At 55.9% G+C, this 26,060-nt stretch overlaps 2 protein-coding genes across 4 annotated transcripts in view; both read right to left on the bottom strand.

Annotated features, from left to right (window-relative positions):
* RASL10A (RAS like family 10 member A) overlaps positions 1–3,247 on the bottom strand; it is an 11,276-nt gene extending 8,029 nt beyond the window's left edge. The window contains exon 1 of the mRNA XM_069081781.1: positions 2,850–3,247. Within this exon, the coding sequence (XP_068937882.1) occupies positions 2,850–3,185 (336 nt within the window). The 5' untranslated portion in view covers positions 3,186–3,247. The remainder of the gene's footprint in view (positions 1–2,849) is intronic.
* A 10,969-nt stretch (positions 3,248–14,216) lies between these two features.
* The window catches only part of AP1B1 (adaptor related protein complex 1 subunit beta 1), a 39,289-nt gene continuing 27,445 nt past the window's right edge, over positions 14,217–26,060 (bottom strand). For 2 of the 3 annotated variants that reach the window (XM_069081734.1, XM_069081733.1), the window contains 11 exons: positions 24,433–24,531; positions 23,559–23,818; positions 22,857–23,058; positions 22,261–22,281; positions 21,494–21,637; positions 18,714–18,859; positions 17,899–18,028; positions 17,456–17,540; positions 16,977–17,063; positions 16,586–16,740; positions 14,217–15,497 (listed from right to left, as the gene is read on the bottom strand). In XM_069081734.1, the coding sequence (XP_068937835.1) occupies positions 15,423–15,497; positions 16,586–16,740; positions 16,977–17,063; positions 17,456–17,540; positions 17,899–18,028; positions 18,714–18,859; positions 21,494–21,637; positions 22,261–22,281; positions 22,857–23,058; positions 23,559–23,818; positions 24,433–24,531 (1,404 nt within the window). In that variant the 3' untranslated portion in view covers positions 14,217–15,422. The remainder of the gene's footprint in view (positions 15,498–16,585; positions 16,741–16,976; positions 17,064–17,455; positions 17,541–17,898; positions 18,029–18,713; positions 18,860–21,493; positions 21,638–22,260; positions 22,282–22,856; positions 23,059–23,558; positions 23,819–24,432; positions 24,532–26,060) is intronic. The other variant, XM_069081735.1, reaches the window with a different exon arrangement.

The following is a 26,060-nucleotide window of genomic DNA, read 5'->3' as shown; positions in this document are numbered from 1 at the left end:
TTCATCTCTGTAACATCTCTCATCAGTTTCACCTCTGCAGCATCTCTTTGTCTAATATGTGCCTTTCTCTCTTCTGACACCATTCCCCCTCACCCTGCCTCATGCAGGCCCTTGTCAATCATCTCATGCCTAGACTACTGGAATAACCTACTGGTGGGTCTGCTGGCCTCAAGCTCCTCCCCACTCCAATCTTTCTTCCATTCAATCACTAAAATGATCTTCCTAAAACACAGATCTGACCATATCACCTCTCCTACTCAACAAACTCCAGTGGCTCCCTATTTCCTCCAGGATAAAATACAAATACAAAAATACAAAATTCTCAGTTTGTCGGATCCCTCCTTCCTTTCCAGTCTTCTCACACCTTGCTCCTGGACATGTCTTCTTCTATCTAGAGATGCTGGCCTCCTGGCTGTTCTACAACAAGACCCTCCATCTCTTGGCTCTGGGCATTCTCGCTAGCTGTCGCCCATGTCAGGATCACTCTCCTCCACTCTGACCACTGACCTCCCTGGCTTCTTATAAATTCTAAATAAAATATGACTTTTTACAGGAAAACCTTCCCCAACCCCTCTTAATTCTAATGCCTACACTTGGCTAATTATTACCTATTCAGCCTCTATAGATTCATGTATAGAGCTGTTTGTACATTTTGTTTCCTTGACCTCTTCTCTGTTAGATTTTGAGGTCCTCAAGGAGCAGGGACCTATCTTTTGCCTTTCTTTGTACCCTCAGTGTTCACACAGTACCTGCTACATAACAGGTGCTCAATAAATGTTGACTGACTCTGGACCCTCAACCAAGAAATGAGTAAAGCAATAAACAAGCAGTTTTAAGCACCTTCTGTGTACCAGCTACTGTGGTAGCTAATGGGGACACAGAGATGGGTATCAGTCAACCAAGAGGCATTTATTAAGCATCTATGATGTACGAGGCACTATTCTAAGCACTAAAGATATAAACATAAAAGTGAGATAGTTCCAATCTTCAAGTTACTTTCAATCTACTGAAAACCAAGGAATCTTTTTCTGTTTCTGAAATATGAGCAGAAACCCAACTAGGGCTGATGGGGGAAATCCCAAGAATGTGGCCCTTGCAACTAACTTCCTTGAGGATAGCAACCTTTTTTTGACTCAACTTCCTATTGCCCTGAGTGCCTGGGACAGTGCTCTGCATACAGCAAGTACTTAATAAATGAACCCCTCATTTTGCAGCCCTCTCCCTCACTCTGCTTCCTCACTCAGTGGCTCTCCTCCCAGGTGGCTGGTCCTAGCACCCTCACACAAGGATGGCTCTACAAAAGGAACAGGTGGCAGATGGGGGCCTTGGAGATCCTTCCTGTCCCTGAGTCCTTCTGCTTTTGGTTAGAGTGCCTGAAATCCCACCATTAGAGGTTCATGCCTTTGAGTTTTTCCTGGGGCTGCATGAAAAGCCCTGGACACTAGGGAGCAGAAAGGCAGTTGGGAGCAGATGGTGATCTGAGATTTCTTCCAGTTCTAAGATAGGGACCCTTTGTCTTCCGTGGGCCATGGTCAGTCCTGGTGAAGCCTATGGGCTCCTCAGAATCAAGTTTGCAATGCATAAAATGCAATACAGAGGATTGCAAAGGGAATCAATCATATTGGAATAAAGATGTGATTTGTTTTCCATCCAAGTTCACAGACTTTGGGGACTCCGGGTTACGAAGTCCTATTTTAAGGGTTCTTCCAAGCGTTGACATTCTCTGTTCCACAGCCCTTTCAGGCTCTCTGTTCTAAATTCTAAGGTCTCTTCCAATGCTGACATTTTGAGGTCCCTCTCACCTCTGGTATTCTCTGTTTCAAGAATTCTCCTAGCTATGACAAGCTCTGTTCTAAACACTACCCCTCACCCCCCCCCCCCATGTTCCTCAAGGGAGCAGAGAGTGATGGGGACTTCAGCTGGTCCTCTCTCCCAACCTCAAACCAAGACCTTTGAAATGTCCCATAAGAGCAGTAATGGAGAAGGCAATTAGTAGTCTGTGTAGTTGGCAGGAGTGTGTGGAAGGAAGGGGGGTGGAAGGAAGATAGGTGAGGGGAATGGAAAGCTGGGCCTGGAGTCAGAAGACCTCAGTTCAAATTTGGCTTCAGACACTCATTAGCTGTGTGGCCCTGGTCAAGTTTTACCTGTCTGTCTGAGTTTTTTCTCACCTGTAAATGTATATCATAATAGCACCTACATACCAGGATGGTGATGACGGTCAAATGAGGCAATACTTGTAAAAAGGGCTTAACCCCTTTCCTGGCACAAGGAAGGCAATGTGCGTATCTGCTTATTCCCTCTCTCTGGGAGCCGGCTCAGCCCAGTCCTCAGAGAGGGCCTTGCTGTGCTCTGCCCTTCCAGAGATGAGCAGAGGGAGCCCAAGATGGGTGGATGGGCCCTGGGCACTCCCAGGACAAACAGCTCTGGGTTTCCAGACACAAGGGGGGCGCACAGGACACACAGGCAGTTCCAGAACACTGGCAGATCGATCACACATTGTCTGGACCCAGAATCATGTGCAAAGGCAGAGTCCAGGCAGCACACAGCCCTCCCAAAGGACTACACACTGGCCACGTGCTCCTGCTTGAGACTTTCAGAGTGTCACATAGTCTGCCCTCCTAGGAGACAGACAGAGCTTTCCTAAGGGGCCTGGCAGCCCTCCCACCCCAGCCTAGGCTCTCCCAGGAATGGGATCCGAAGCATCCTCTGCCGCCCCAGCCCGCATGCTCCCTGACCCCCATCCAGACACACACGCGTGCTCCGGCCCCCAGAGCGGCCAGTCCTTTGAGCCCCGCTCCTCACCACCTCCCACCCCACCCCACCCCCCGGGCCAGGCAGGACTCACTCACCTGGAGGCCCCCGTCCCCAGCAGAGGAGGCTGCGCTGGTGGCGGCTGAGGCCGCGGCGGAGGAGGCGGAAGCGCTGCTGCTGCTGGCTGCCGAGGCTGCTGCGGCCGCGGGGGCGGTAGCGGGGCCGGCCGTGGGGGCCGGGGCTGGGCCCGGCCCGCCGTCGCTGATGCTCAGGTCGTACACGGCGCCGTTGAGCAGCACGGCGGGCCGATAGAGGCGGCGGGCGGCCGTGGGCCGGTGCCGCTCGGGGAAGTCCCCGTACAGGAACTGCCGGATGATGGCCGTCTTGCCCACACCGGGGGCTCCCAGCACTGCCACCCGCAGGGTGCCCCCCATAACCCGCCCGCGCCCGGGCCCTGGGCCCCGGCGGCCCCGGCCCCGGGGCGCCGCATGGGCCGCTCAGGGTCCCCCCGGGCTGGCCCGCCTCGGCTGCCCGCCCCCGGGCTCATGGCCCCCCCGCCGCCGCATCCGGGGCTCCGGCCGCCGGCCCCCGCCCTCGAGACGGGCAGGCGGACAGACCACCCCCCCTGCGCGGACAGATGGTCAGACCCCTCTCACAGATATATGGGCAGATGACCTCCCGTGCGGATAGATGACAGACCCCCCCCCCCCCACCCGCCTCCCGCACCTCTCGGACAGGTGGACCCCTCTCCCCCAGGGGCAGATGGATTCCCCGGCGAGAACGGGAGGACCCCCTTCCACTGACAGATAAGCAGACCCTCCCTCCCTCACCGACAGGCGGACAGATACCCGCCTCCCGAAAAGGGCAGATCGGTAGACCCTCTCCTCCTCACGGACAGGCGGACAGACAACCTCTCCAAAGGCCAGCTAGGCAGACCCTCCCCCAGCCCCGCACGGACAAACGTATGCACAGGATGAGGCCCCCACACAGACAGATGACACCCTCCAGATCACAGACAGGCAGACAGCTCTCCCCCAATCCCCAGAGTGCCTACAGACGCTCCCCCGACACAATCACCCTTAAGATCCCAAACAGACAGCTCCCCCCGCCCCCACCAGGACAGATGCTAGCCTCCCTTCTGGGCGCAGACAGATGGCCCCCCACCCTGAGCACTTCGCAGCCGGGGCAGCGGACCCGGCCGGAGCGCCGGGAGACGAACTCTTCAGGAGCCCCCACCCCCACCCCGCCCCCGCAGACCCACCGGAGCCCAGACAGACAAACGCACGGACGGACGGGCGGACGGACGGAACGACACCCGGGGCGGCGCGGAGGGCTGGCGGGGTGTCCTACTGAGCTCAGCCCTTGGCGGCTCTGGCTGCCCAGCTCCGGCGGAGTGGAGCCGCGGCTTCCCCGCCGCCACCGCTGGCGGCTGCCACCACTGCCGCCTCCCTCCTGCCTCCCCTTAGTGGAGCTCCCAGACTCCGGTCCTTTAGCTGATGAGGTAACTGCAGGCCGCCCCCCTCCTCCCCAGACAGCCCAGGGGTCACCCAAAGGTGACTCCGCCTTTGAACCCAGGCACCCAGGCTCCAGCAGCTGTCTCTCTGGTCCCAAATCCGACCGCCTTCTCACTCCGCCCCTCCCATGTTCCCCCTTCCCCCTTCCCCCTCCCGCTCTGATGGCCCGGCCCCTGGCCCTCCTAAATTCAGGGGGAGAACCCCAGTACCACCTCGCAAGCTGTCCCTCTCATTTCAGTCTCAAGCCCCTCTCATTCCTTTGATGGCTCTCCCCTTCCCTGCCTCCAGCTGACAGAACCCCAACCCCTCCTACGCCCCCCTACCCAACCCCCCAGCTCACAGCCTCCTCCCACTGCCCGCCTGAAAGCCGAGCTCAGAGAATCGCCTGGTTTCGCTGTGGAGTTCGGAAGCCAAAAGACCCCCAACCTCTCTTCCTCCCCTGCGCCAGTCCTTTGGATGAGTAACTCTAAGGTCCCAGCTCTGTGGGGCCCTGTGCAGGTTGCCCAGGGAAGGCCTGAGGAAACCCAGGGGGTTTTCGGGAGTGGAGTGCAGCTAAATGACAGGGGAGCCTTCTTCCACCTCAGCAGGGACCCCTCTCTTGGCAGTGTGGACTCCAGGTACTTCCCCAACAAGGTTCCCTTCCCCTTGGCTCTCCAGTGCTCCCTCCTACCAACCACTGGCTCGTTCACCTACCCCTTCAACTGTGGCTGTCCACCCAGCCTGGGTCCCCTACTCCTTAGTCACAGAGCATCAGAGAATTCTAGGCTTAAAGCTGGAAGTTTCCTGAAAAGTCACCTGCACCGAACACCCTCATTTTACAAAAGAGGACACTGAGACTTAGAAAGTGGGAAACTATTTGTCCAAGGTCACCCAGGTAACAAGAGGTAGGCAGGGTTCCAACTCAGATCAAAGCCTTAGATCTGGAAGGAACCTCATTCTCCTTTTACAGAAAAGGAAACTGAGGCCCAAAGATCACACAGCTAGTAAGAGTCAAAGGCAGTCTCTGAAGGGAGGTCTTCCTCGCACAAACTGGGCTGGGGAATTGGGAGAAGCAATGTGGAGATACCTCCAGAAGGGACCTTGGAGAGCTCCTACTCCCACCCTCTCATTTTACTGACCAGGAAAGGGAGGCCTGATGTGGGAGGGAGCATGCCTTGTCTCGGGTCACCCCAAGGAAGAGGCAGAGTCAGGACGAAGAGCCCCACTTTCCTTTAGGCAGGCTCTTTCTTCCTCCCTCCCTCCCTTCCTTCCTCCCTTCCTTCCTTTCTTTCTTTCTTTCTTTCTTTCTTTCTTTCTTTCTTTCTTTCTTTCTTTCTTTCTTTCTTTCTTTCTTTCTTTCTTTTTCTTTCTTTCATCAATTGGGGGTAAGTAACTTGCTCAAGGTTACACGGCTAGATGTTTCTGGGTGTGGTGCTAAGTATCAGAGCCCAGATTCAATCCCAGGTCATCCCAACTCTGGGGCCGGTGCTCTTACTCACTGTGCCACCTGGCCGCCCCTAGGCTCTTTCTTTCTAAGCCTGGTGACTCCCCACTCCCATGTCCAGAGGTTGGAGAGAAGAGGCCAGACCCTCTGCTGAGGTGAAGATCTCTTCTCCCTCTGGGATTTTAGGGCCAGGTCTCTGCCATCCTCCCAGGGCTCCACGACTGAGGACAAATTTACTTGTAGGGGAATCTGGAGAAAGTGACCATCCCTTGAGTCTGCAGGTCCAAACTCTATTGGAAAGGCAGCCCTCACCATGTTGTCTGGACCACTCCATCCTTTTCCCCTAATGTCCCAAAAGGCTTTCACTTGTGTACCTGGAAAAGATCAGGCCCAGGAAGTCTACCTTGCCCCTCCCTCTCTTGTTTAACCCAAGGTCTTGGGGGAGGGGGCAGGGAGGAGAAAGTTTTGTGAGAAAACCCTGGGTGCTGGGGGCAGGTGGAGTCAGCACCCATTGGACTCCATAACAGGAGGAGGAAAGGACCTTGGAGAGAGAACATGGTAGACTAGTATGAAGAGGTAGCTGATGGTATGAAGAGATAGCCAGACCAAGAGACAACAAGCCATGCACCTAGCTTCTAAGCACCTCCAGTCAGCCTGCCCCAGCTGCCACCTGCTGCTTCCCTGAACCTGGGCTGCTAGGAAACCAGGCAAAAAAACAAGTGCTTGGGCCACGTGTTTTCCTGACACAGTCACAGATCTTGGATATCAATGGAGCCAGCCTCCCTCCCTGCTTTGGAGACAGACAGACAGACAGATGGGAGGCACCCTCTGCTTTCCCACAGAACCAAGGGCTCAGGGGATCTGGAGCTGGAGCCCTTAGAGGTCTTCTCATCCACTCTGGCCCCCAATCCTAAGCAAAAAGCCCTGATTCTCACCTTCCCTCCCCACCTCTTGCTTGAAGCTGGGAATGTGAGTACTTGGGAGTCAGGACTTCCCATGGTGATGGGGCATCTCCCAAATAGACCCCAGAGTGCTAAGCTGCTCAGATCTAGAAAAGGGTCAACACAGAGTGACAAAAACTCCACACCTCTAATTTCCCAGCCTTCTTTCTTTGGTGAAGAAGCAGGGGATCCAAGCCTGGCTTTTGGCCAAGTCCCAGCGCAGGAAGGCATGGGGAACATTTGAATTCCACATCACTGATCAGAAGGATCTCAAACATGATGAATGGGCTGAAAGTCCTGTCTCTGGGTCCCCAAACTCAGTTCGGCAGATAGAGAACCATGACTAAACCAGTTTGTGTGAAGGGGACAGTAGCGAGACGCCCCCTTTATTAATCATCCTGGGAATGGAGAGAGGTGGCCAGCACCCAGAATGCCTCACCTTGTGGGTGGGAGGCCCTTGACTGGGCTTGTCAGCTGGAGGAGATGCACAATGACAAATGCATTTTTCTGTCATGGCCAAAGGAAGGGTCGAGGTTTTTGGACTATGCTGTTTCTTACAAGGGAAGGTGTTTATTTTGTTTGCTTTGGGGTGGGGGAGGGGAAGGAGGGAGAAGGTAGAATAATGATGGTGTCCCCAAATAAAGAAAAAGAGTGTTAATGAAATAAAATGTGGACAGAAACTCAGAGATGCAAACAGAAGCAAGCTGGAATAAATTTATTGCCTCCTTAAAAAAACCCTTCATGCTTTACATAATTGAAATTCATGGTTTCATATGCGCTTCTCTTTCTCACTTCCTCTTTATATATGGAAATGATCTCGTTTGTTGAAGTCTGTCAGGTTCATTATTTTTAAAGGGGGAGGGAACCAAAGCTTGCTGGGCCCCTGCGCACAAGTCCAAACTTCTCTGTCTGGCCTTTGGACACCCCCCTTGCCCGTTCCGCCCATCCTCTCCTGCCTTCTCTGCCAGGGCTTTGGTCAGACTGGCTGTCCCTGCCGTCCCTCCATCCTTGGGGCTCTGCCTCAGCCCAGGCCTTTTGATCCCTTTCCCCAGCCCTGGCCCTCCAGCTTTCACTCATCTCTTAGGGCTCCAAGCCTCCCTGAGCCCTCCCAACCAGGAGTGTGCTCTCCCTCCTTCCAGCTTGCCCAGTTTCCACGTGTCTCTGTTCTCCCCAGCCCTCAGCACAGTGCCAGGCACATGGGGATGCCTCAGAATTGCTGCTTCATTCGTGCATTCACACACCACACCCTAAAGTCAAACCATGCCTCCCTAGCATCTCCGAGGGGCAGGGAGCATGTTCTAGAGGTGTTTGCCAGCATCATGGTGTCCCTTGAAATATTCTGAGGGAGGGTGATTTGAAGGGAGCACAGAGCACTAGCCTGGATGCAGGAAGACCTCAGTTCGAATATGACCAGCTAGTTACCACTTGTGTGACCCTGAGCAAGTCAGGATCAGCTGATGTTGGAAGTCCAGCCCATACCCCAAAGGAACCCCAGGGATATACCTAACCAAAAACAGCCATTCAGCCTCCCCCCCAGCACTGGGGATGAACTTCCTCTTAACATGAAGCCTCAATTGGCCAGCCTCAGCTTTGCATCTGTAAAATGGGGGTTTTCAAAGCAGCATATTTTCACCGAGCTATTGGGAGGCCCAGGCGCAGGTATAATCAGCACACCCCAAAATTTCATATGAAAGAAATAGATTGTAATTTCATATTGAAGAAGTCTATAATCCACATAGAATCAATTGTCTACTAAAGAGGTGTCAGTTCTAGGCAGAAGTTCCCAGCCTGGGGCGACTAGGTGGCACAGTGAATAGAGCACGGGCCCTGGAGTAGAGGACCCGAGTTTAAATCCTTAGCACTTACTAGCTATGTGGCCTTGGGCAAGTCACTTAACCCCAGTTGTCCTGCCTTTCCCCCTCCAAAAAGCAAAAAGAAAAAGAAAAGAAAAGGTCCCAGTCTTCTAGGTAAGGTGAAGAAAACTGTGGTATGAGGCTGGGCAGGGGAGGCTTCACAGACCCTCTGAGGGCAGAAAATTCTCAGATGATCGAGTCCAATCTGTACCTGACCAAGATTGCTCTCTGCCACATTCCACCTCCAGTAACAGGGAACTCACCAACTCCTACTTTGGAAAGAAAAACATTTCCTAATATCAACTCTGCATCTGCCGAGGCTTTTGGGGCTATCCTCTGGGGTCAAACAGGACAAGGTCTGCCCTTCCTCCAGAGGACAACCTTGAGCTGTTTGAAGACAGAGACCCCAACATCTGACACCCTCAATTTACAGAGGAGAAAAGTGGGGCAGACCCAGTGGGTTGAGCTGACTTGCCCAGTTCTTCTTACTCTAATTGCATTTAGATCAACAAGCATTTATTAAGCCCCTGCTATGTGTCAGGTCAACAAGCATTTATTAAGCCCCTACTATTTACCCCGTACTGGGCTAAGCACCGGGGGTACAAAGGAAAGCAGAGATTAGTGATTTTCTACTGCCTTTTTCTTCCTTCTGCCTGAGCTGGGATTTGTAAAGGCAGGAACGAGTGATGTTGGGGCATTCAAGTTCAAGGAAAGGCCTGGAGGAAGGACGGAGAGGGCAGCCATTGTGTGGACAGTCAGGACACCAATGAGACTGAATAGGAGTGTTTGTCTCCATTGGGCAGGAGTGAGCCAGGAGGCTGAAGGGGTGAGACAAGGACACTCTTGGGAGGCCAGGACACTAGGCCCAGGACTTTGGACTTGATCTGAGGCCAGCATCCAAGCCTGGTCCAATTAGCCTCAGACTAACGACCTTGGCCGCTTCCAGCTGGCCAAGAATGGCTCTCTCCACTATCGGGAAGGCCATGGTGGGCCAAGGAAAGATGGGGTATGAAGAGGCAGGGGTCAATCAGTCAGGGAGCCCTTATTAGGCCCCTGCTATATGCCAGGCTCTGTGCTAAGCGAATGATGGCCCTGCCCTCAAGGAGCTTACAGTCTAATGGAGCAGAGGACATGCCAACAGCACCTCCTAGAGTGTTGTGAGGGTCAAATGAGATAACAAAAAGTGCTTTGCAAACCTCAAAGCGCCAATCGTCCTCATTGTTGGCATCACAGGGGTGTGCTGTTCTACCCTCCTACAGTCTCACTCAAAATCTCTGCAACTTTGGGGGCTAAAGTGGCCTCGGGCTCCCCTAAGTATGCAGAGTGCAGCTGGGCCACCTAAGGACCCACCGTGTGCAAAGACCTACTATGGTAGGCACTGTGGGAGGCCCTAGTCTCTGTCTCTGAAGAACTGACATCTCACTAGGGATCTCAAGTGTGCCCGGGAGAATTTGCTTCAGAGTGATAGAGCTGGCTTTCCATGCCTGCCGGCAGGAGGGGCCTGGGTGCAGCCCTGGATGGCGTCCCAGAAGGTTCCACCCTAACTTGTGTATGGAGGATGCCCATGGGTTGGCCCAAGGGAGAGGACAGGCCAAGTGGAGTGACTAGCAGGTGCCAAGGACAGTAATGAGCCAGTCTGGATATGGGATGGAAGGGTGATTAATAGTAGTAGTAGTAGTTGTAGTAGTCATAGCAGTGGTAGTAGTAGTAATAGCAACAGCAGCGAGAATTAAAATAGTGCTCTTGAGTTTGAAAAGTACTTTACAAATATAATTTCATCTGATTCTCACAAAAGCTCTGGGAGGCAGATGCTAATATCACCTCCATTTTACAGATTTGGAAACTGAGGCAGGCAGAGGCCAAATGACTACTGGCCCACAGCTAGGAATGTCTGAGGCAGGACTCGAGGCGGGGTCTTCCTGACTCCAGGCCCATGTTCTATGCACTGTACACCGAGTTGCATCTAATTTGGCTGGAGCAGAGTTGGCCACGTTGGGAGGATGGAATACAGTATTCAATTTAATTCAAAGGCTTATTAAGCACCTGAAGCATACTGCTAGACCCTGGGGAACTAAGGTGGGATGCAGCCCCCATTTCTCCTTGCAATGAGGGTGCTGAGACAAGAGTAACTAGTTGAGATTCAATACTTTTTCAAAATCAAGAACTGGGGCAGCTAGGTGGTACAGTGAATAGAGAACCAGCCCTGAAGTCAGGAGGACCTGAGTTCAAATCTGGCCTCAGACACAACACAAAAACTAGCCTTGTGACCTTGGGCAAGTCACTTAACCCCAATTGCCTTGCTCTCCCCCCTCCAAAAAAAAGCAACCCCCCCCAAATCAAGAACCTCTGAAATAGATTCTCAAGAACCCAGATGGGGCAGAAGTGAAGTGGCATTTCAGAAAATTATTCTCCTTGCCTCTACATGCAAGAGGGATTGGTTTGGGGAGTGGCTGGCCTGTGGAGAGTTAGAAGGGGCTCAGTTGCCATCTGTCTTATCTCCCTTACCCTTAGCAGTGTGCCTGACCAGTGGTTTTCTAGTCTCTGTATGAAGTCCTCCAGGAAAGAGGACCCTCCCCCTCTAGGGGCAGGCCAGCTTTGGAGGATGTCCCCCTGACTGACTCCAGTTGGAACTTCCACCCATGATCCTTCCTTCTGCAGCCAAGCAGAAAAAGAGGGAATCTGTCTTGCTCATGGAAATACTCGAAGACAAATGTCACGTCCCCACGTCCCCTCATTCCTCACCACCGAGTGTCCTCATCTCCAGGCTTCACCTGCTGGTTCCCTTAACTGATCCTTCTATGACATGGGCCCAAGCCCTTCTCCATCTTGGTTTTCCCTCCTCAGGACACTGGACCCTCCAGGTTATCAAAGACCTTCCTAAAGTCTAGAACCCAATCAGGAATCAAAAGGAATGGAGGGATGTAGATGAAGAATGACACAAGACACGATGACAGATGGAGGAGAGGACAAAGGAAGAAGCAGAGACCACTCGGGTGGAGAGTCTGAGGGCCCAGGAAGGAGGTGGTCCAGGGAGGTGAGGAAGGTGCTCTAGAAATGTGCTGGGGTGGGAACCAAAGAGAGCAAATGGAAAGCTGGCCCATCCCGGTGCCCTGAGGCCGACCAAGAGGGAGCCCGGTGGAAATGGTGGCTCCCCCCAATCAAAGACAGAATCCGCTGCTTGGTGTTCAAAGCCCTTCAGAATCTGCCCCCTCCTGCCCTTCCAGGCTTGTGTTCATTCTTGTCTCCTTTTTATTTTTATATTATATATCGCGTTGTATCTTCCTATTCCTCTTATTTCTGCCCTATTTCCCTTAGACCCAGTGACCCTGGCTTCCTGGCTGTTCCTGATACAAGACACAGTCTCCTGACTCCAGACATTCCCTCCTCATCTTCACTTCCTGGAGTCCTTCAGATCCCAGCTAAAATCCAATTTCTACAAGGAGCCATTCCCAACCCCCTCTGTCCATTTGGTATCTCTAATTCATCCTGTCCCCTAGCTGTTCCCATGTTGTCTCTCCAAATGGATCAAGCTCGAGAGCAGGGTACGTTTTCTATTTTTTAGTGTTCGGAACAGTGCCCGGAATATAGTAGGTGCTTAATAAATGCTTATTGACTAACTGGCTTAAAAAACTTCGTAGGTCATTTAGAGCCAGAAAAGATCTTAGGCTTTCCCCATATTTTGTCTGGTGCTGTCTCCCTACCCAAGTGGAGATATTCTGCAGGCAAGTGGAAATAGGGACAGCAAGAGGGAGATGGTGAGGGGTGGATTTGGACACCGTCCCTGTGCAGATGGAGATTCCTGCCCATTGTCATCCAATAAGCCAATCCCCTAAGACTCTGATCTCATTCATGCGATCAATCAAAATCCATCCACACCCACACATCCTTGGTGACCAGTCTGTGTCCTCCCACAAATTCTCCACAGGGCGCCTGGGTGCCCCACATTCTGGGAGCCCCCTTCTTGCGCTCTGGAGATAGTGAGGTTCCTGAGGGAACCTAGCCCTCACTCTCCCACCTTCACTGGACTTTCCTGTTAGCAGTCACCAAGTTCCTTTAGAGAATCCCTCATATTCTTTCACCTGCAGGATTCTTTCATTTGTAACTCATTGCTGGGGGCTCATCTCTACCACCTTTCCACTTGGAAAGCCTTTCTAACCCTGTGGGAAATCGGAGTTCCAACTAGGCCTGAGGATCCTGGTCATTTTTGACAAATGAGGTAGGAATAAAGAATGAGGGGTGGGAAACTTGAATAATTCAAAATGAAATTAATTCAAGTTCATTTTATACTGTTGACCTCTATATTCTGGATCTTTTCGTCCTCCAGATTTTCATGATACTTCCCTCTCCTGGTTCACCTGCTACCTTTGCTGCTTTTTTTCTTTGGAGGCAACTGGGGCTAAGTGACTTGCCCGGGGTCATACAGTTAGTGTCTGAGGTCAACCTTGAACTTGGGTCCTCCAGACTCCAAGGCTGGTGCTCTATCCACTATGTCCCCTAGCTGCCCACTACCTCCTATCTTTGTGACTGCTCCTTCTCTGTCCCGTAATTCACATCATGCCCCTTAGAGCTGTTCCCCAAAGTTCTGTGATAGACCCTCTCTTCTCCCTCTAAATGTTCTCTTGCCTCGCCCTGTGCCCGTTTCTATGCGGACGACATCTGAATGCACACACCTAACCCCAGGCTCTGCATCACCTTATTGGAAGATTTCAACAAGATGGCCCAGAGAGCAATGTGGTCAGACCCAAGCTTTGGGAAAATCCCTTCGGCAGCAACCTGGGGAATGGCCTTGGAGGCCAGACAAACTGGGGGATTACTGTAAATCATTCAAGCAAGAGGCCATGGGGGCTGAGGTTGTGTGAGTGGAGATGCTATGGGGAGATGTCAGGCTCTGGTGACTGCCGGCCCCACCCAGGCATGGAGGGTGGACATGGCAGACCACCTGGGGAGGCAATAAGGGAAACAGCAGCAGCTCTAAGGCACAGGTGCATTGAGACCAGAGAGAAACTGAGCTCTGCAATGAGAAGCCACTGGTGGTCAGGTGTTTGCAGATGCCGGAAGGTGGATCCCAAAGAAGCTAGCTTTGTTCCTCCACTGGAAAGAGGCCCTCACGAACTGAGGAATCTCCTGGCTTGGCTGTCTTCCTCACAGTCCACTGCCCCTACCCCCCATCTCCCCCCATCTCCCAGTGTTAAGGGCTGTCTCAGAGCCAGACTGGCAGGACGAGTGGCCATAAATGCCCAGCTCATGCCCACAAGGCTAGGGGTGCCCCCAGGCATGCCAGCTGGAATAGCAGAGCTCAGATACGCAGCAAAGCTCTTGCTTCCCTGTTGGCTCCTAGGGTATTCCAAAGCCTGGACCCAGTTAAGGCTGGGGTGGGACAGCGAAGGCTTTGCAGGAAACCCATGCAGCAGCTCACTTGTAGGGCAGACACACTGGTTTGTCCTTGATCTCGCAAGCCTCTGGGACAGCAATGGCAGAAAGGAAGCCAGGGAACCAAACAGACGGAAGTGGTGGCATTGGAGCCTGGGGAAGGGGGAAGAAAGGGATTCCAGGAGCCATGGGGACCATGTCCTCATGGTAAAGGAGGGCCCCAGGGCAGGGGAAGGTGACTTCTCTGGCCACCCGATGGCAGGGCCAGAGCGCCATCAGGAATTTCAGACCAAAGGCCATGCTGGGTGCCCTGGGTATGGGCAGGTCAATCCCAGGGGCTGACAGACTTCTGCAGACACACTGGTGATGGAAGATGTCACTTTTATTGTTTCTCTCTTTCTGAAAACATGAGTAAACATACAATATATATATATATACCTCTTATTTATATATATCAGATATATTTACTGCAAGGGCTGGAGACTCATGCCAACCCTTCTGGTAGAATTTATTTCAACTCTTGTCTTTATTAGGAAGGAGGGGAATAAGGGAGAAAAAAAATTAGTGTCACTGGTTGCCCAAAGCGATAATTCTTTATTAACAAACAGCAGGAAAAACACCCTGAGCTCCAGCAGGAGCCACCGGCCAGGCCTCACAACCCCAGGGGAATGTGGCAGCAGACAAAACCGCCCTGCCCCCCCCCAGACACACAAGCCATCCCCAGGCTCCGCTGGTGGAGCAGGAGGCCTGCAGGCCGGTCTAGGAGCCAGCTGAATCACCTACCCAGGCTCAAGCTTCCTGGGGCAGGGCTGGGCAGTGGCTGGTCAGGGGACGCCTCCAGCAGAGGGAAGCCAACCCTGGCCCTTCCCCCCAAGGGAGAAGGGCTCAGGGGACAGGTGCTGCAGCTTCTGGTGGGGGGATGGGGAGGATTTCCAATCCCATGAGCACCCAGGGTGGGATTTGAGGAAGGCAGGGGAGGATGGGACAAGCAGCAGTCCTAGGGAGGGCCTGGCTTCTAGGACCTCATGGGGACCCCTCGAGGCCCAGTCGGATGAAATGTGGGAGGTTTCAGCCAAAGCAAATAGGGGGAAGGAGGAAACATCGTGGGGCTGCCATCCTGGATTGAGAGAGGGGTCCTCTCTCCTGTCCCCACCTCCCTACACCCCCTAGGGAAGCAGGTACCTGGGGGCTGGACGAGGGCCTTCCTAACAACAGAACACCCATCCAGCTCGGGCTAATGCTACCATGAGGAGGAAAGATGGGGCCCAGACCCTGGTTCTCTGATAGATATGGGGCCTGAACTAGGGAGAACGACAGGCTCCAGGCCAGACGCTGGCCCGACCTGCGCCCCTACTAGATCTCTGCAGTGGCAGGAGGGTACAATTCCAGGTCGCAGACTCGGCCCCTGCTGTGTATGTCCCCCTCCTTCCCTGGGAAGCCTGAGGCCTGAGCTGTCAGCATCCCTGTGCCCCCAGGGGCCCCCCTGAAGCAGGAGATGAGAAGACATGCCATCACCTGGCCTGGGGGAGGAGGGCAGAAGGGGCAAGGGCAGGGGGAGGGGAGGAGACCATCAGTTCTTCAGGATGGTTTCGTAGGCCTGGTAGACATGCTGAGATACCTCCGGGGCTCGGCACTTCAGGGACAGCTGGAGGGGGACACAAGAGAAAGGGGCTGTTCACACAGGCCCCAGAGGGCCCCCCGGCACCCCCCAGGCCCAGGACAAGCCTGAGCCCCGATGCTGCAGAGGTGCCCTGCACGAAGCCGGGGGCGAGCGCAGCAGCCTCCTCTGCCTGCTAGGCCAGGGACCCAAATATACCTCCAGCCCACACACCTGCTGCCAGCGCTCCCAGACCCCCGCTCCCGCCAGCACCAGCGCCAGCACCAGCGCCAGGAGGGATGAATCAGCAGCCGCAGGTTGTCAGGGAGCCCATCCCAGGAGGCCTGAGGAAGCTGGGGGGGCCGGCCTTACCAGAATGCCAGCCTCCTCTCACTGTCCCCTCAAAGGAGCGGAGGAAGGAAGAAAGGCCGCCCAGCCAGCGGTGCTCGGCCCTCCGGCCTCTGGCAGGGCGCCAGACCGGGCCACTAGTCTTACCTTACACTGACCAGCATGACTCAGGGCAAGGCCTTTAACCTCTCTCGGCCTGCTTCCTCATTTGTAAAATGGGGATATTAGGAGGAAGCTTGGTGGGCGCCACCATCACAGGGTCAGAAAGAACCCCCTATTTCAGAGATGAGGACACAGGCCCAAAGTCAGCCCTGCCAGTGGGGTCTTTGGAGAGCAAGCAGGAGGCGGGCATAGCAGAGAAGACAGAGGGACCCGCCCATTGGGCCCTGCAGGAAGGCAGGCATGAGGCCGTCCAACATATGGGAGAAGGGAGGTGGCAATAAACACGCCAACTCAGGCGCCAACGCGGCTGGAGGGTGGAGGCAGGTGTGGGGACGAGGCCCTTGGAAGGAAAGGGAGGCTGCTTTCTTCTGAGAACAAAATCCATTTAAACTCAAGTCTAGCGAGAGACTCGACTGCTCTGGGACGGGATGGAGAGGCCAAGAGGGAGACACAGAGAGGACAAGGAGTGCAGGGGGGCACTGCGCGAGACCCTGCTGTGTTTCTGCTATCACCAGGGAGGAGGCCACACTGAAGGCTGGCCCATCCAGGGCCCTGGCAGGTGCGGGGGGGGGGAGGGAGTGAGAGTACGTGTGCACGCCCACGTGTGGGGCTGCCCGGAACCTCACCGTGAAGCTGGGGCTGCCAGGCTGGATGCGGAGCTCAGCCAGGACCCAGATGCCGTTGGTCAGCTTCAAGGACTGGTACAGCATGTCCTGGCCCTCCACGTTCCTCTTGGCAATAGTGAAGATGTTACTGGCCTGCAGTTTGCTGCTCACGGCCTCTGGGAAGAGGTAATCAGAGGGGAGATGGCATCCGGGGCCTGGCCCCTACCAGGCATCACACCCCAGGCCCCCTCCTCCTGCAGTCTCCATCTTGGGGAGGGGCCCAGGCTGGCCGACTTTCACCCCCCTCCCATCGGCCCTGCCCAGATGCCTTGGGGCCACTGGTGCCTGGCAGAGAGAGCCCTGAATGCAGATTCAGGATGGGCTAGAGCCTCCTGCACGGTGTCTTCCTCACCTGCATTCAAGGGGCAGTCTTTGATCTGGAACTGGGCCTCGTTCTCATTGGGAATGTCCTTCCATGTGGCCAGGAACATCTGCCGCTCTGAGGGGAGAAGCCGGGCTGAGCCCACCTACTGCGGCAGGGGTCCAAGCAAAGACCTGGACAGCTGGGTCTGGCTCCCAAACCCCGACTGTGCTACTCTGTAACAGCCCCCACCCCAACTACTTGTGTAAAACCGATGGACTATGGTGACCTTCAAGGCCCTTCCTGCCAGGCCCTGCCCTGCCCTGGGGGCTCCAGCCTGGGGCCCACCTGCTGACCCTCCCCAATCTTCTCCCAGCAGGGTGTCCTCTGAAGTGGAGTTCACTTTGCTCAGCATTCACAAGCAGGGCTGGGGACTGTGTCCCTTCTCACAGGCTGCCCTTCCAGCTCTCCTCCCCAGAGCGAGGGCCCCAGGATGCCCAGTAGAGGGGAGGGAGCTGTGGGATGCTCACCCATCTTCCCGTCTTCCACAAAGAGGATGTGCAGCGGGTACAAGGTGCTGAAGTAGAACACATCGATGTTGTTCTTCACGGCCACCTGGGGGTGGGGAGGGGGTGAGGCACCTTCCAGGCCAGCCCGCTGCCTCTGGCTTCCGGCCCTCCCTGAGCCCCTGGGGGAAGGAGGGCATCCCCTGGGCCCTGGCCATCTGACACCCTCTATGTCGTGCTGTGTTTTGGTCTGTCTTGTTGAACACTGACATTTCAAGCTGGTTCCCAGTCCTTGGGAGTGCTCTGGGCCTGGCTGCCACTGACCCTGCTGGTCCTGACTCCCAGCACAGGCCCGGGCTCACTGCAGAGGCTCAGCCGGACCTGACAGCTGGCTGCCCCGCCCTGCCATCCCTCAGCCTCCTGGGGACTTGGACAGCTCCCCGTGCTGGCTGCCAGGCCCTGCGTACCTGGAGGTTGTTCAGAGGGTCCATCTTCATGACAGAGCCCACAGTGTTCAGAGGGAGGGAGATCTCCACCGTCTGGTTGGGACTGAGAGGGGCGTGGACTTGGAGGGGAGCCGCAGGGGCCAGCCCAAAGCTGCGGAGGTGGGGGGACAGAGCTAAGCCAGAGGTCAGAGCCACAGCCCCCACTGCATACCGGCCACACTCTCCTTCCCACCTGTCTGGTTGTGCTTGTCCCTTTAAGGTGGCTTGGGGGAGAATTTGGGGAGTCTGTGTCCCCAGCCACCCATCAGTCAGGCCATCTCTGGCCCCAGCTCTGTCCGGCCCATGGCCCTTCTCAGAGGAACCAATCCCACCTTTGCTTCCCTGACACCTTCCAAGGGAAGACAGATCCCAGGGGTTGGACTAGAGGCCACTGAGGCCTGCCCTGGCCCAGGGGGCCCCGGGGCTGTGGCTGGCACTGACCCCTTTGGTTCAGGGTGGGTGCCAACCTCTGCCTGCTGGCTCTGGCTAACAGAAGTGCCTTCAGCCACCTTCTCAGACACTGCAGTGTCTGCATCACTGCAGCCATTCAGGGAGAAAAGAGTGAAGAGGAGGGGCTGCTCAGAGCTAAGCGGACAGGCCTGGTTATTGGCCCTGCCCGGCAATGGGCACCGGCTGCCCCTCTCACTCCTTCTATGGGTCTGGGGTCACACCATCCCATCTGCCATCCTTGGTCAGCTGCTCCCAGGGTACATTCAAAAGGGCGTTGCCTCCTCCCTAAGCCTATGGTTCAGAAAGCTCACGAGTGACCAGTCAGAGCCACCAGCTCAGGGCTTTACCTGTTGCGGTTGAACTGGATGGCAAAATCAGACATGACCTGCAGGGCCTTGTTGGTCAGCAAGAGGTCCATTGAGATGGAGCCCACCTGGCGGGTGAACGTGCCCGAGATCTCGAGGCCTTTGGCTTTCATGGCAGGGAGCCAGACCTACAAGAGAAGGCCAACACACGCAAGGGCTCAGCAGTCTGGCATGGAAGCTGTGTGACCTGAGGCCAGTGCCCTCCCTGAGCCTCAGTTTCCTCTTCTGTAAAATGAGAGTGTCAGCCTTGATCTGTATTCCTAAGATCCCTTTATTGGCCTTGGAGAAGGCGGCACCTGAGAACGCTCCAGGGAAAGCCCTGGCTGCCCCTGAGAAGGCCCCCAAGGCCTGCGGGGAGTGGGTCAGGGGGTGTGTGTGGGGGTGGGAAGGTGCTGCTCAGGTGGCTCAGATCTATGCCTGGAAGGGACCCCAGATGCCATCGAAGCCAAATCCCTCATTTACAGGAGGCTGGGAGGGCCACAAGCCTTGCCTCAAGTGACCCATGTCAGCAGCATCTCTAGCTCCAAAGCCAAGGCTCTTTCCACCATGCCGCCCTGCTTCACTGGGCAGCAGGAGCTCTGCCAGCCTAGGCTAGGGGAAGGTTAGAACTGGTGCCCTTGCCACCTCCTTGAGGCAGGGACTGTTTCTGCCTTTGTGTTGCCAAGCCCTGGGCACAGTGCCAGTCACGTGGTTGGTTGGCGCGGGCCTCTGTTCTTGCACAGGACCAGAACGGCATTGCTACGTCAGGCTCAAGGCACCATGCGTCCGACGGGGTGGGTCAGACCAGCACGGGCCAGGCATAAGCAGTCTGGATGAACAGCTGGAGGGCAGATGGCTCTAAGTTTGTGCTTCTCGGGTTTCTTTTGAGCGGCTGCAATTCTGCTTTCCCCAGGGAGCGGAGCGCCTGCTCTGGTGTGGGCACGTCTCCTGTGTGTCACAATTGATCCCAAAGTTTTTTTTTTTTGGGGGAGGGAGTAGGGCAGGGCAATTGGGGTTAAGTGACTTGCCCAAGGTCACACGGCTAGTAAAAGTTAAGTGTCTGAGGTTGGATTTGAACTCAGGTCCTCCTGACTCCGGAGCCGGTGCTCTCTTCACTGCACCACCTAGCCACCCCTGATCCCAAAGTTCTTCAGAGAGATCCTGAGACTGTCCTTGGACCACTTCTGACCTCTGTGTGAGTGCTTGCTCTCTGGGAGTTCTCCAAAAACAGTGCTTAACAAATGTTTAAAGCCCAATGGACTCGGCCACCTTGGGGTGAGGCTGGGGTGAAGATGCAGAGTTCCGGCCTAGGATCAGAGCCCAGGGTGACGCCTTGTCAGTGCAGGACAGACCCCGAGGCAACACACTCACCTCTCCCCAGAGACACTGAAGGGCCACAAATTTGGCCTTGCCAGGAAAAGGGGGTCTGAGTGGTGGCCACCATCCCAGGACTTGTAATCATGAGCACAGCCCCCGGTGAGGCTGGCTGGGCCAGCGGATGATGGCTGTCCAGGGGAAACAAGCTGTCCCAGCCCTGGACGGGGGGGTTCTAGGCCCATTCTAGGTGGGGAACCCAGTGTTCACCTGGAGCCTCAGTCTTCTCCTCCTGGCTTGCAGGGTCTCTCACTCTCTCAAAGCTTTTTTACAAGGGGTTCTCGCCTTCAAAGCTCAAGGAAGGCCAGGGCACAAGTGGCCCAGACACACTGGGGGCATGCTGTCTCAATGCTGCCTCAGTCGCTGGGGAGGGGGCTCCTGGCTCCATGATCTCTTTAGGCCTCTTCCAGCCTATGCACAATCCTATGGCCCTCCGCATGTAAGGAGGGCCATTGAGGGGTCCCTTGGCCCTCCAAAGTCAGTCCTTCGTAAAAGGCTGTCTGCTTCAGAGAAGATGGGAATGCGGAGTCTTGGGGCCAGGGGCTCAAAAAGGCTAAGAAGCAGACTTAGGCCAAATGTCAGACGACGTTTCCTCATGACAGATACTTTCCCAAAGTGGAACTGGCTGCCCGGAGGCCTTTGGGAAAGGCTGGCGGATGATGAGCTTGCTGTGGATGCTGGGCATCAGGAGGGCGGGGGCTCAGGTCTAGACAAAGGACACGGCTCCTGGCTTTCTTCCAGCAGGGGGACTCTCCCAGCTGCCCACCCCAAAGCCCCAGACAGCTGACAGACCCTTTGACAAGAGAGATGAGTAGACCACCCAGAGCAGGGTCTCAGTGAGTTACTGTACGGATGAAACAGGGCTCATGTCCGCCTCGCCAAGCTGACCAGGCTAGAGCAGGATATTAGGGAGACTGGATGGACCCCTGGGATGCTGAAATCTATGAACAATTAGCTCATATGACACTTTAATGCCTGGGCACACGCACACACTCTCCTCAAGGGACTGCAAGCCACGGTCTCGGCTGCCCCACCGACCGCCCTGTCACCAGCAATGCTGGTTCATGGCACGTGGTCAGTAAATGTGTTCTGTTTGTTGAATCAATGCTGGCAGAAGTGCCCTATGTGGCCACATCCCTGGTGAGGCTGGGGTTAGGCCGTGGCGGGCAAGGCCACTCTGTGTGCTTGGCCACGACAGGGAGCTGATGGCACAGAGTGGTGCCTTGCACTTGGTGCAGGCTCCCTAAATGTCTGTGGCTCCTGTGATGAAAGAAGACAAAAGCCTCCAATGGCAAACAGGCACACTCCAGTGAGACTGGCCCAAGGCATGGATGGGCACAGAAAGCCCTCCTCTCTTTGGAAGCCACACTCCCTTGTGGGATGAGCACGAGAGCGCACGTGTGACTTACTGCTTTTGGGGCCACGTAGGAGCCTGACAGTGATCCCACTCCACTGGTTAGGTCAAAGAGGTCACCCAAGCCGCCGCCAATGGGGGCACCCAGGTTGGATGGCATCGTCCCTGGAGGAGGGGCAGCAAAATTGGTGCTGCCCATCTGGAAAGGGACAGAGAGAGAGGCAGTGAGGGGGCTGCAGGGGGCATCACCACAGGCCTGGAAAGAGAGGCAGAGTACTTACTGCAGGGCTGCCACTCCCATCACCTCTAGGCTGCAGAAACAAGAAAGAGCCCAGTAACTGGAGAGCAAGGATGGAAGGTCCCCACTGCCCTGGGGAAGCCCCTCCACTGGGGAAGGCGACAAGATGCCTGCCTGGCTGGGGGCACTGCCCAGCCAGCACTTGACACACACATCCACCAAAGGGATTTAGAACCAGCTCCAAAAAGGGGGCTGCAGGGAAGGAGTCAGAGTGACTCCCCCCAGGGCTGGGACTGCAGAGAGAACCCCAAGCCAGAGACGGGGCTGCCAAGAAGCAGGCTGGCCCAGGGACCACCCCCAGTGTGGCAAGAATCCCGTGAGGTGCCATGAGCCAAGGGGCCAGGGGTATCAGCAGGTGCCCAGTACAGCCCATGGCAGGAAGGCATGCCCACTGGGAGCTCCCATCTCTTCCCCAAGGCTGCTGGGGGCCAGTCAAAATCCTGTGGGGAATTTGGAGTGGGGAGGAAAGATCGAGTCTGGGCATCCGGGGGGGACCGGAAAGGGCCAAGAAGCCCGCTCCCTACCCCTTCAGTCTCATCGCCCATCTCCAAGCAGATGCAGCCAGGGTGAAGAGGACAGCCAGCCACATGCAGAGAGAGGAGAAAGAGAGAGAGACAGACAGACAGACATGACACAGACAAGGAAGAGAAAGAAAGGAAAGGAGGGAAGAAAGATCAGTCATGAGACATTTCTTCTCTAAACAAAAGCCCTGACCTTAGGTTGGTACTGATTCCAGGGAGGACTTCTGGTGTGTGAACCTCGCGAGAAAGGCCTTCCCCACAGACTCCCCTACACATTCTCTCCCCCTGTGCTGGAGCAGCCCCTGGTCAGCTCCTCCCCAGCCTGGCCCTCAGAGCTGCCATCTCAGCAGCAGGTGTCCTGGGCCATGTCAGGCCCCTCAAAGGGCTCACCAAGAGCTTTCCCCTCTGCGCTGTACCAGTCCATGCCACCCTCTGGGCTGCTGCCTCTTCACACCAATACATAGCTAGCCCCAGCTTCTGAAGATGCAGCCATGACTGAAGCACCAAAGGTGGAACACAGTCTAGGTCTGCTCCCTATGGACCAGGTCAGTTGGTCTGGAAATACCCACTTATTAAAATGAGGGAAGCCCCCAACATACCAGGCTGTCCAGGCCTCCCCCCAGCAGGTCCACAGCCCCCATCTGCACAGGGGCTGTGGTCAGCGGGGGCCCGCTGACGGGGGGGCCCAGGTCCAGGTGGAGCAGATCCCCCAGGAGGTCACCTTGGGCAGGGATGACTGCTGGCTGCTCCCCGGGGGGCGCACCTGTTGGGGCGGCCTCAGGGCTCTCGGCACTCTCACTCCTGCCACAGAAGACATGGTAAAGGAAACAATGAGCTGGGCACGGCAGCAGGCCTCCCCTTTCTGTGTGACTGAGTCACAAGAAGCTGTGCCACAAACCTAGGATATCTCGGTCCTAGTGGGAGGGAAGGGGAAAGGAAGCATGGCTGGGCACCACAGCTGGTTTGGAAGGGAAAGGGCCATCTCTGGCACCCCTTACTCAGAGGCCTCTGGAAGGCTGGAATCAGTCCCTTTCCTCACCAGGGACATTCCTCTAACAGGCACTTAATCATGAAGCTGAGCTGACCCAGCTGAGGGGAGGAAGACCCCAGATCACCCCAAAACAGTGTCCAAAGCCAAGACCTGGCAGAGTGGGTGGTGACGATGCCCATGCTATCCAGCTGGGGGAAAGCCCTTCCAAGCCATACACAGCCACCAGCTCCTTGGATCCCAGGGGAGGTGACCAGCCTGGCTGAAGGCCCAGGGCCCAGCCAGCTCCCTCCCTGTGGGGCCTGGTACTCACGAGCCCGTGCGTGGGGGCAGGCTCTTATGCACCACCCCCCGACTGCCCTCCACGAAGGCACTGGGGGGCTTGTGGTAGACTGAGGCCAGCGTGCCGATGTAGCAGATGAGCTCGTCCAGGAGCGTGGGCTCAATGAGGTCGGTCTCCTCTGAGATCAGCGGCTTCTCAGCCAGGACCACCTCCTTGGCCGCCACAGGGTCTGTGGAGAGCAGGCGCCAATAGATGTAGCCGCGGTCCCGCAGATCAGGGTTATCAGAGTCCTTCAGAGGAGGAGGTGGGTGTGGCGTGGTGTGGCATGGAGAGAAAAGAGAGGCCCAAAGGTCAGAGCAGGGCAGCAGCTGATGGCCTTGAGTCAGACCTCAGTATGCAGGGCCTGAGGAGGATGGGCAGTGGAGTGACACCCTCAGTGACCTTAACCTGACCACCTTCCTCCAGGGAGCGGCCTTGTTCTCTGTGTCTGACACACACACACACATGCACACCACACGTGCACATGCACACATAGGGGGTGGGGGCTGGTGTGCTGGGGGCAAAGCCCCAAAGGGGCCCTTGAGGCAGCAGGGTCACTAGGATCACAGGCTCTCTTGCCTTAGCCTCGGCTCTTTCCTCCCCAGTTCCCTCACCAGGTCCAGGGACCCCTCACCAATCCACACTTGCCCTCTGTGGCCCACTTGAAACACTCTCTAGCCACAATGGTGACGTGGCCTTGAATGCCAGGCAGGCCAATGGAAGCTCAGAGAGGGCGAGGTCCAGGCTTTCTCTCAGGGCTGAGCCTGGTCAGTGTGCTGGTGGCAGAGCTGCTAAAGCCTAACTCCTGTGTCCACCTTCCCTCCGTCCCTGCTACCGTGAGCTGGGCAGAGGCCTAGGGACCCACCTGGGTGGCCAGGCTGAGGACTTGTTGCACCAGCTCCTGGGTCTCTGTTGGCTTCTTCAGGAAGAGCTTCACAATTGCTGTCAGCAGCTGGAGCTGGACCTGAGGGGTGGGAGAGAGGTGTGAGAGTGCTGGGGGCAGGTGGGGCGGGGGCACGGAAGACAGCAGAGACACCATCCACGCCCCAGCACTGGAGCCAGGGTCACCATCTTCAGGAGGAGCCAGCCAAAGACCAGAGAGCCCACCATGGTGGGTGAGGGGTTAGAGAGCATCTGGCCTTGACTTGGCCAACCCTGCCCAGGCAGGCTGGAACCCTGGGCACAACTGGCAATGGGCTCTCCCCACTGGGAACTCCAGCTCCTCCTCCCACAGGCAGCCCAATCCCACATTCCTATGGTACCTGAAGGCTCCTCAGGGACTCTGCTTAGAGCAGTCCTGAAAGGCCAGGGTTGGGGCAGCCAGGTGGCTCTGCGAGTAAGAGCACCGGCTCCAGTGTCGGGATGACCTGGATCAAATCTGGGCTCAGATACTCAGCACCACACCCAGAAACAACTGGCCGTGTAACCTTGAGCAAGTTACTTAACCCCAATTGCTTAAAATAAAATAAAAAATTAAAAAAAAAAAAGAAAGGCCGGGGTTACAAATGCGAACCTCGTTCTGCAGCTTTAGACACGGAGCCTCAGGGACAGGAAACAACTAGAATGAGGCTGATTCAGGGCTCTGGGCCCAGACCTCTGGCCCAGCGCCCTTTTATGGGCAGTCCTGATACCCTCATCTAAGACTGTGGGTGGTACTCATAGTATATGTTACAGGTGGGGACATTCAGGCTTAAAGCGGGGTAAGAACAGCTCCCATGTCTCATGGCCATCAAACAGCGGAAGTGAGGGGACAGCCCCAATCTGTGGACCAGCAGCCCAGATCTAGAGGCCAAGCCCCAGTCATGGCTCCACCACATCCACCCTCTCTGGCTTCCGCTGGTCTTTCATAACTTGGGCTGACAGGCCCCGCTGGCTCTGAACTCCATGGGGACAGCTGGCCCTCTCCAAGAAACACCCAGAGGGTCCCTGGATGTCCCCCATAGCAGTGGGTGTGATGGGGAGGCCCTCTATGCTCTGCATACAGCATTTATACACATCCCATGGGAAGAGGCAGGCTGCTCAAGGGCTCCCCACAAAACCAGTCCCTCACTAAGGCTAGCTCTGAGGGAGGAAGAGAGCAGTCTGGGGACACTGAGGCAGCAGCTGCAGGACTGATCATGCCTAGGGCACCCAGCTGCTCAGTGATCCCAGCCCACATGGCAGGCTAAAGGGAGTGTGGAGGTGGGCCTCTCAGGAGACACCTCTCTGACTGTCCCACAGAACAACTACATGTCCTGTGTGCCTGCTGGGCAGGCAGGGCTGTGAAAGGCAGTTATCGCCCTGAAGGGGGCCAATGGCCTGTCTCTGGACAAGTCCTAGCTCCCCAAGAGCACAGTTTCCCTGTTTTTTCCTGGCCTCCTCAATGTCTGGCACACAGTAGGTGCTCAATAAAACCTGTGGATTGGTCTTGATGGTAGCCAGGGCTGCCTCTGTGTTGCACACTGTGGGAGGGCAGAGGGCCAACTTCCCCTCAGAAGCACTTCCCCCACCCTG

The sequence above is a fragment of the Petaurus breviceps genome, unplaced genomic scaffold, assembly GCF_028583685.1.
Source record: "Petaurus breviceps papuanus isolate PSGF00001 unplaced genomic scaffold, PetGlider_PUasm1.0 99, whole genome shotgun sequence".
NCBI lineage: Eukaryota > Metazoa > Chordata > Mammalia > Diprotodontia > Petauridae > Petaurus > Petaurus breviceps.
Note: the sequence above shows the minus strand (reverse complement) of the source record. Positions and strands in the feature narration are given on the sequence as shown.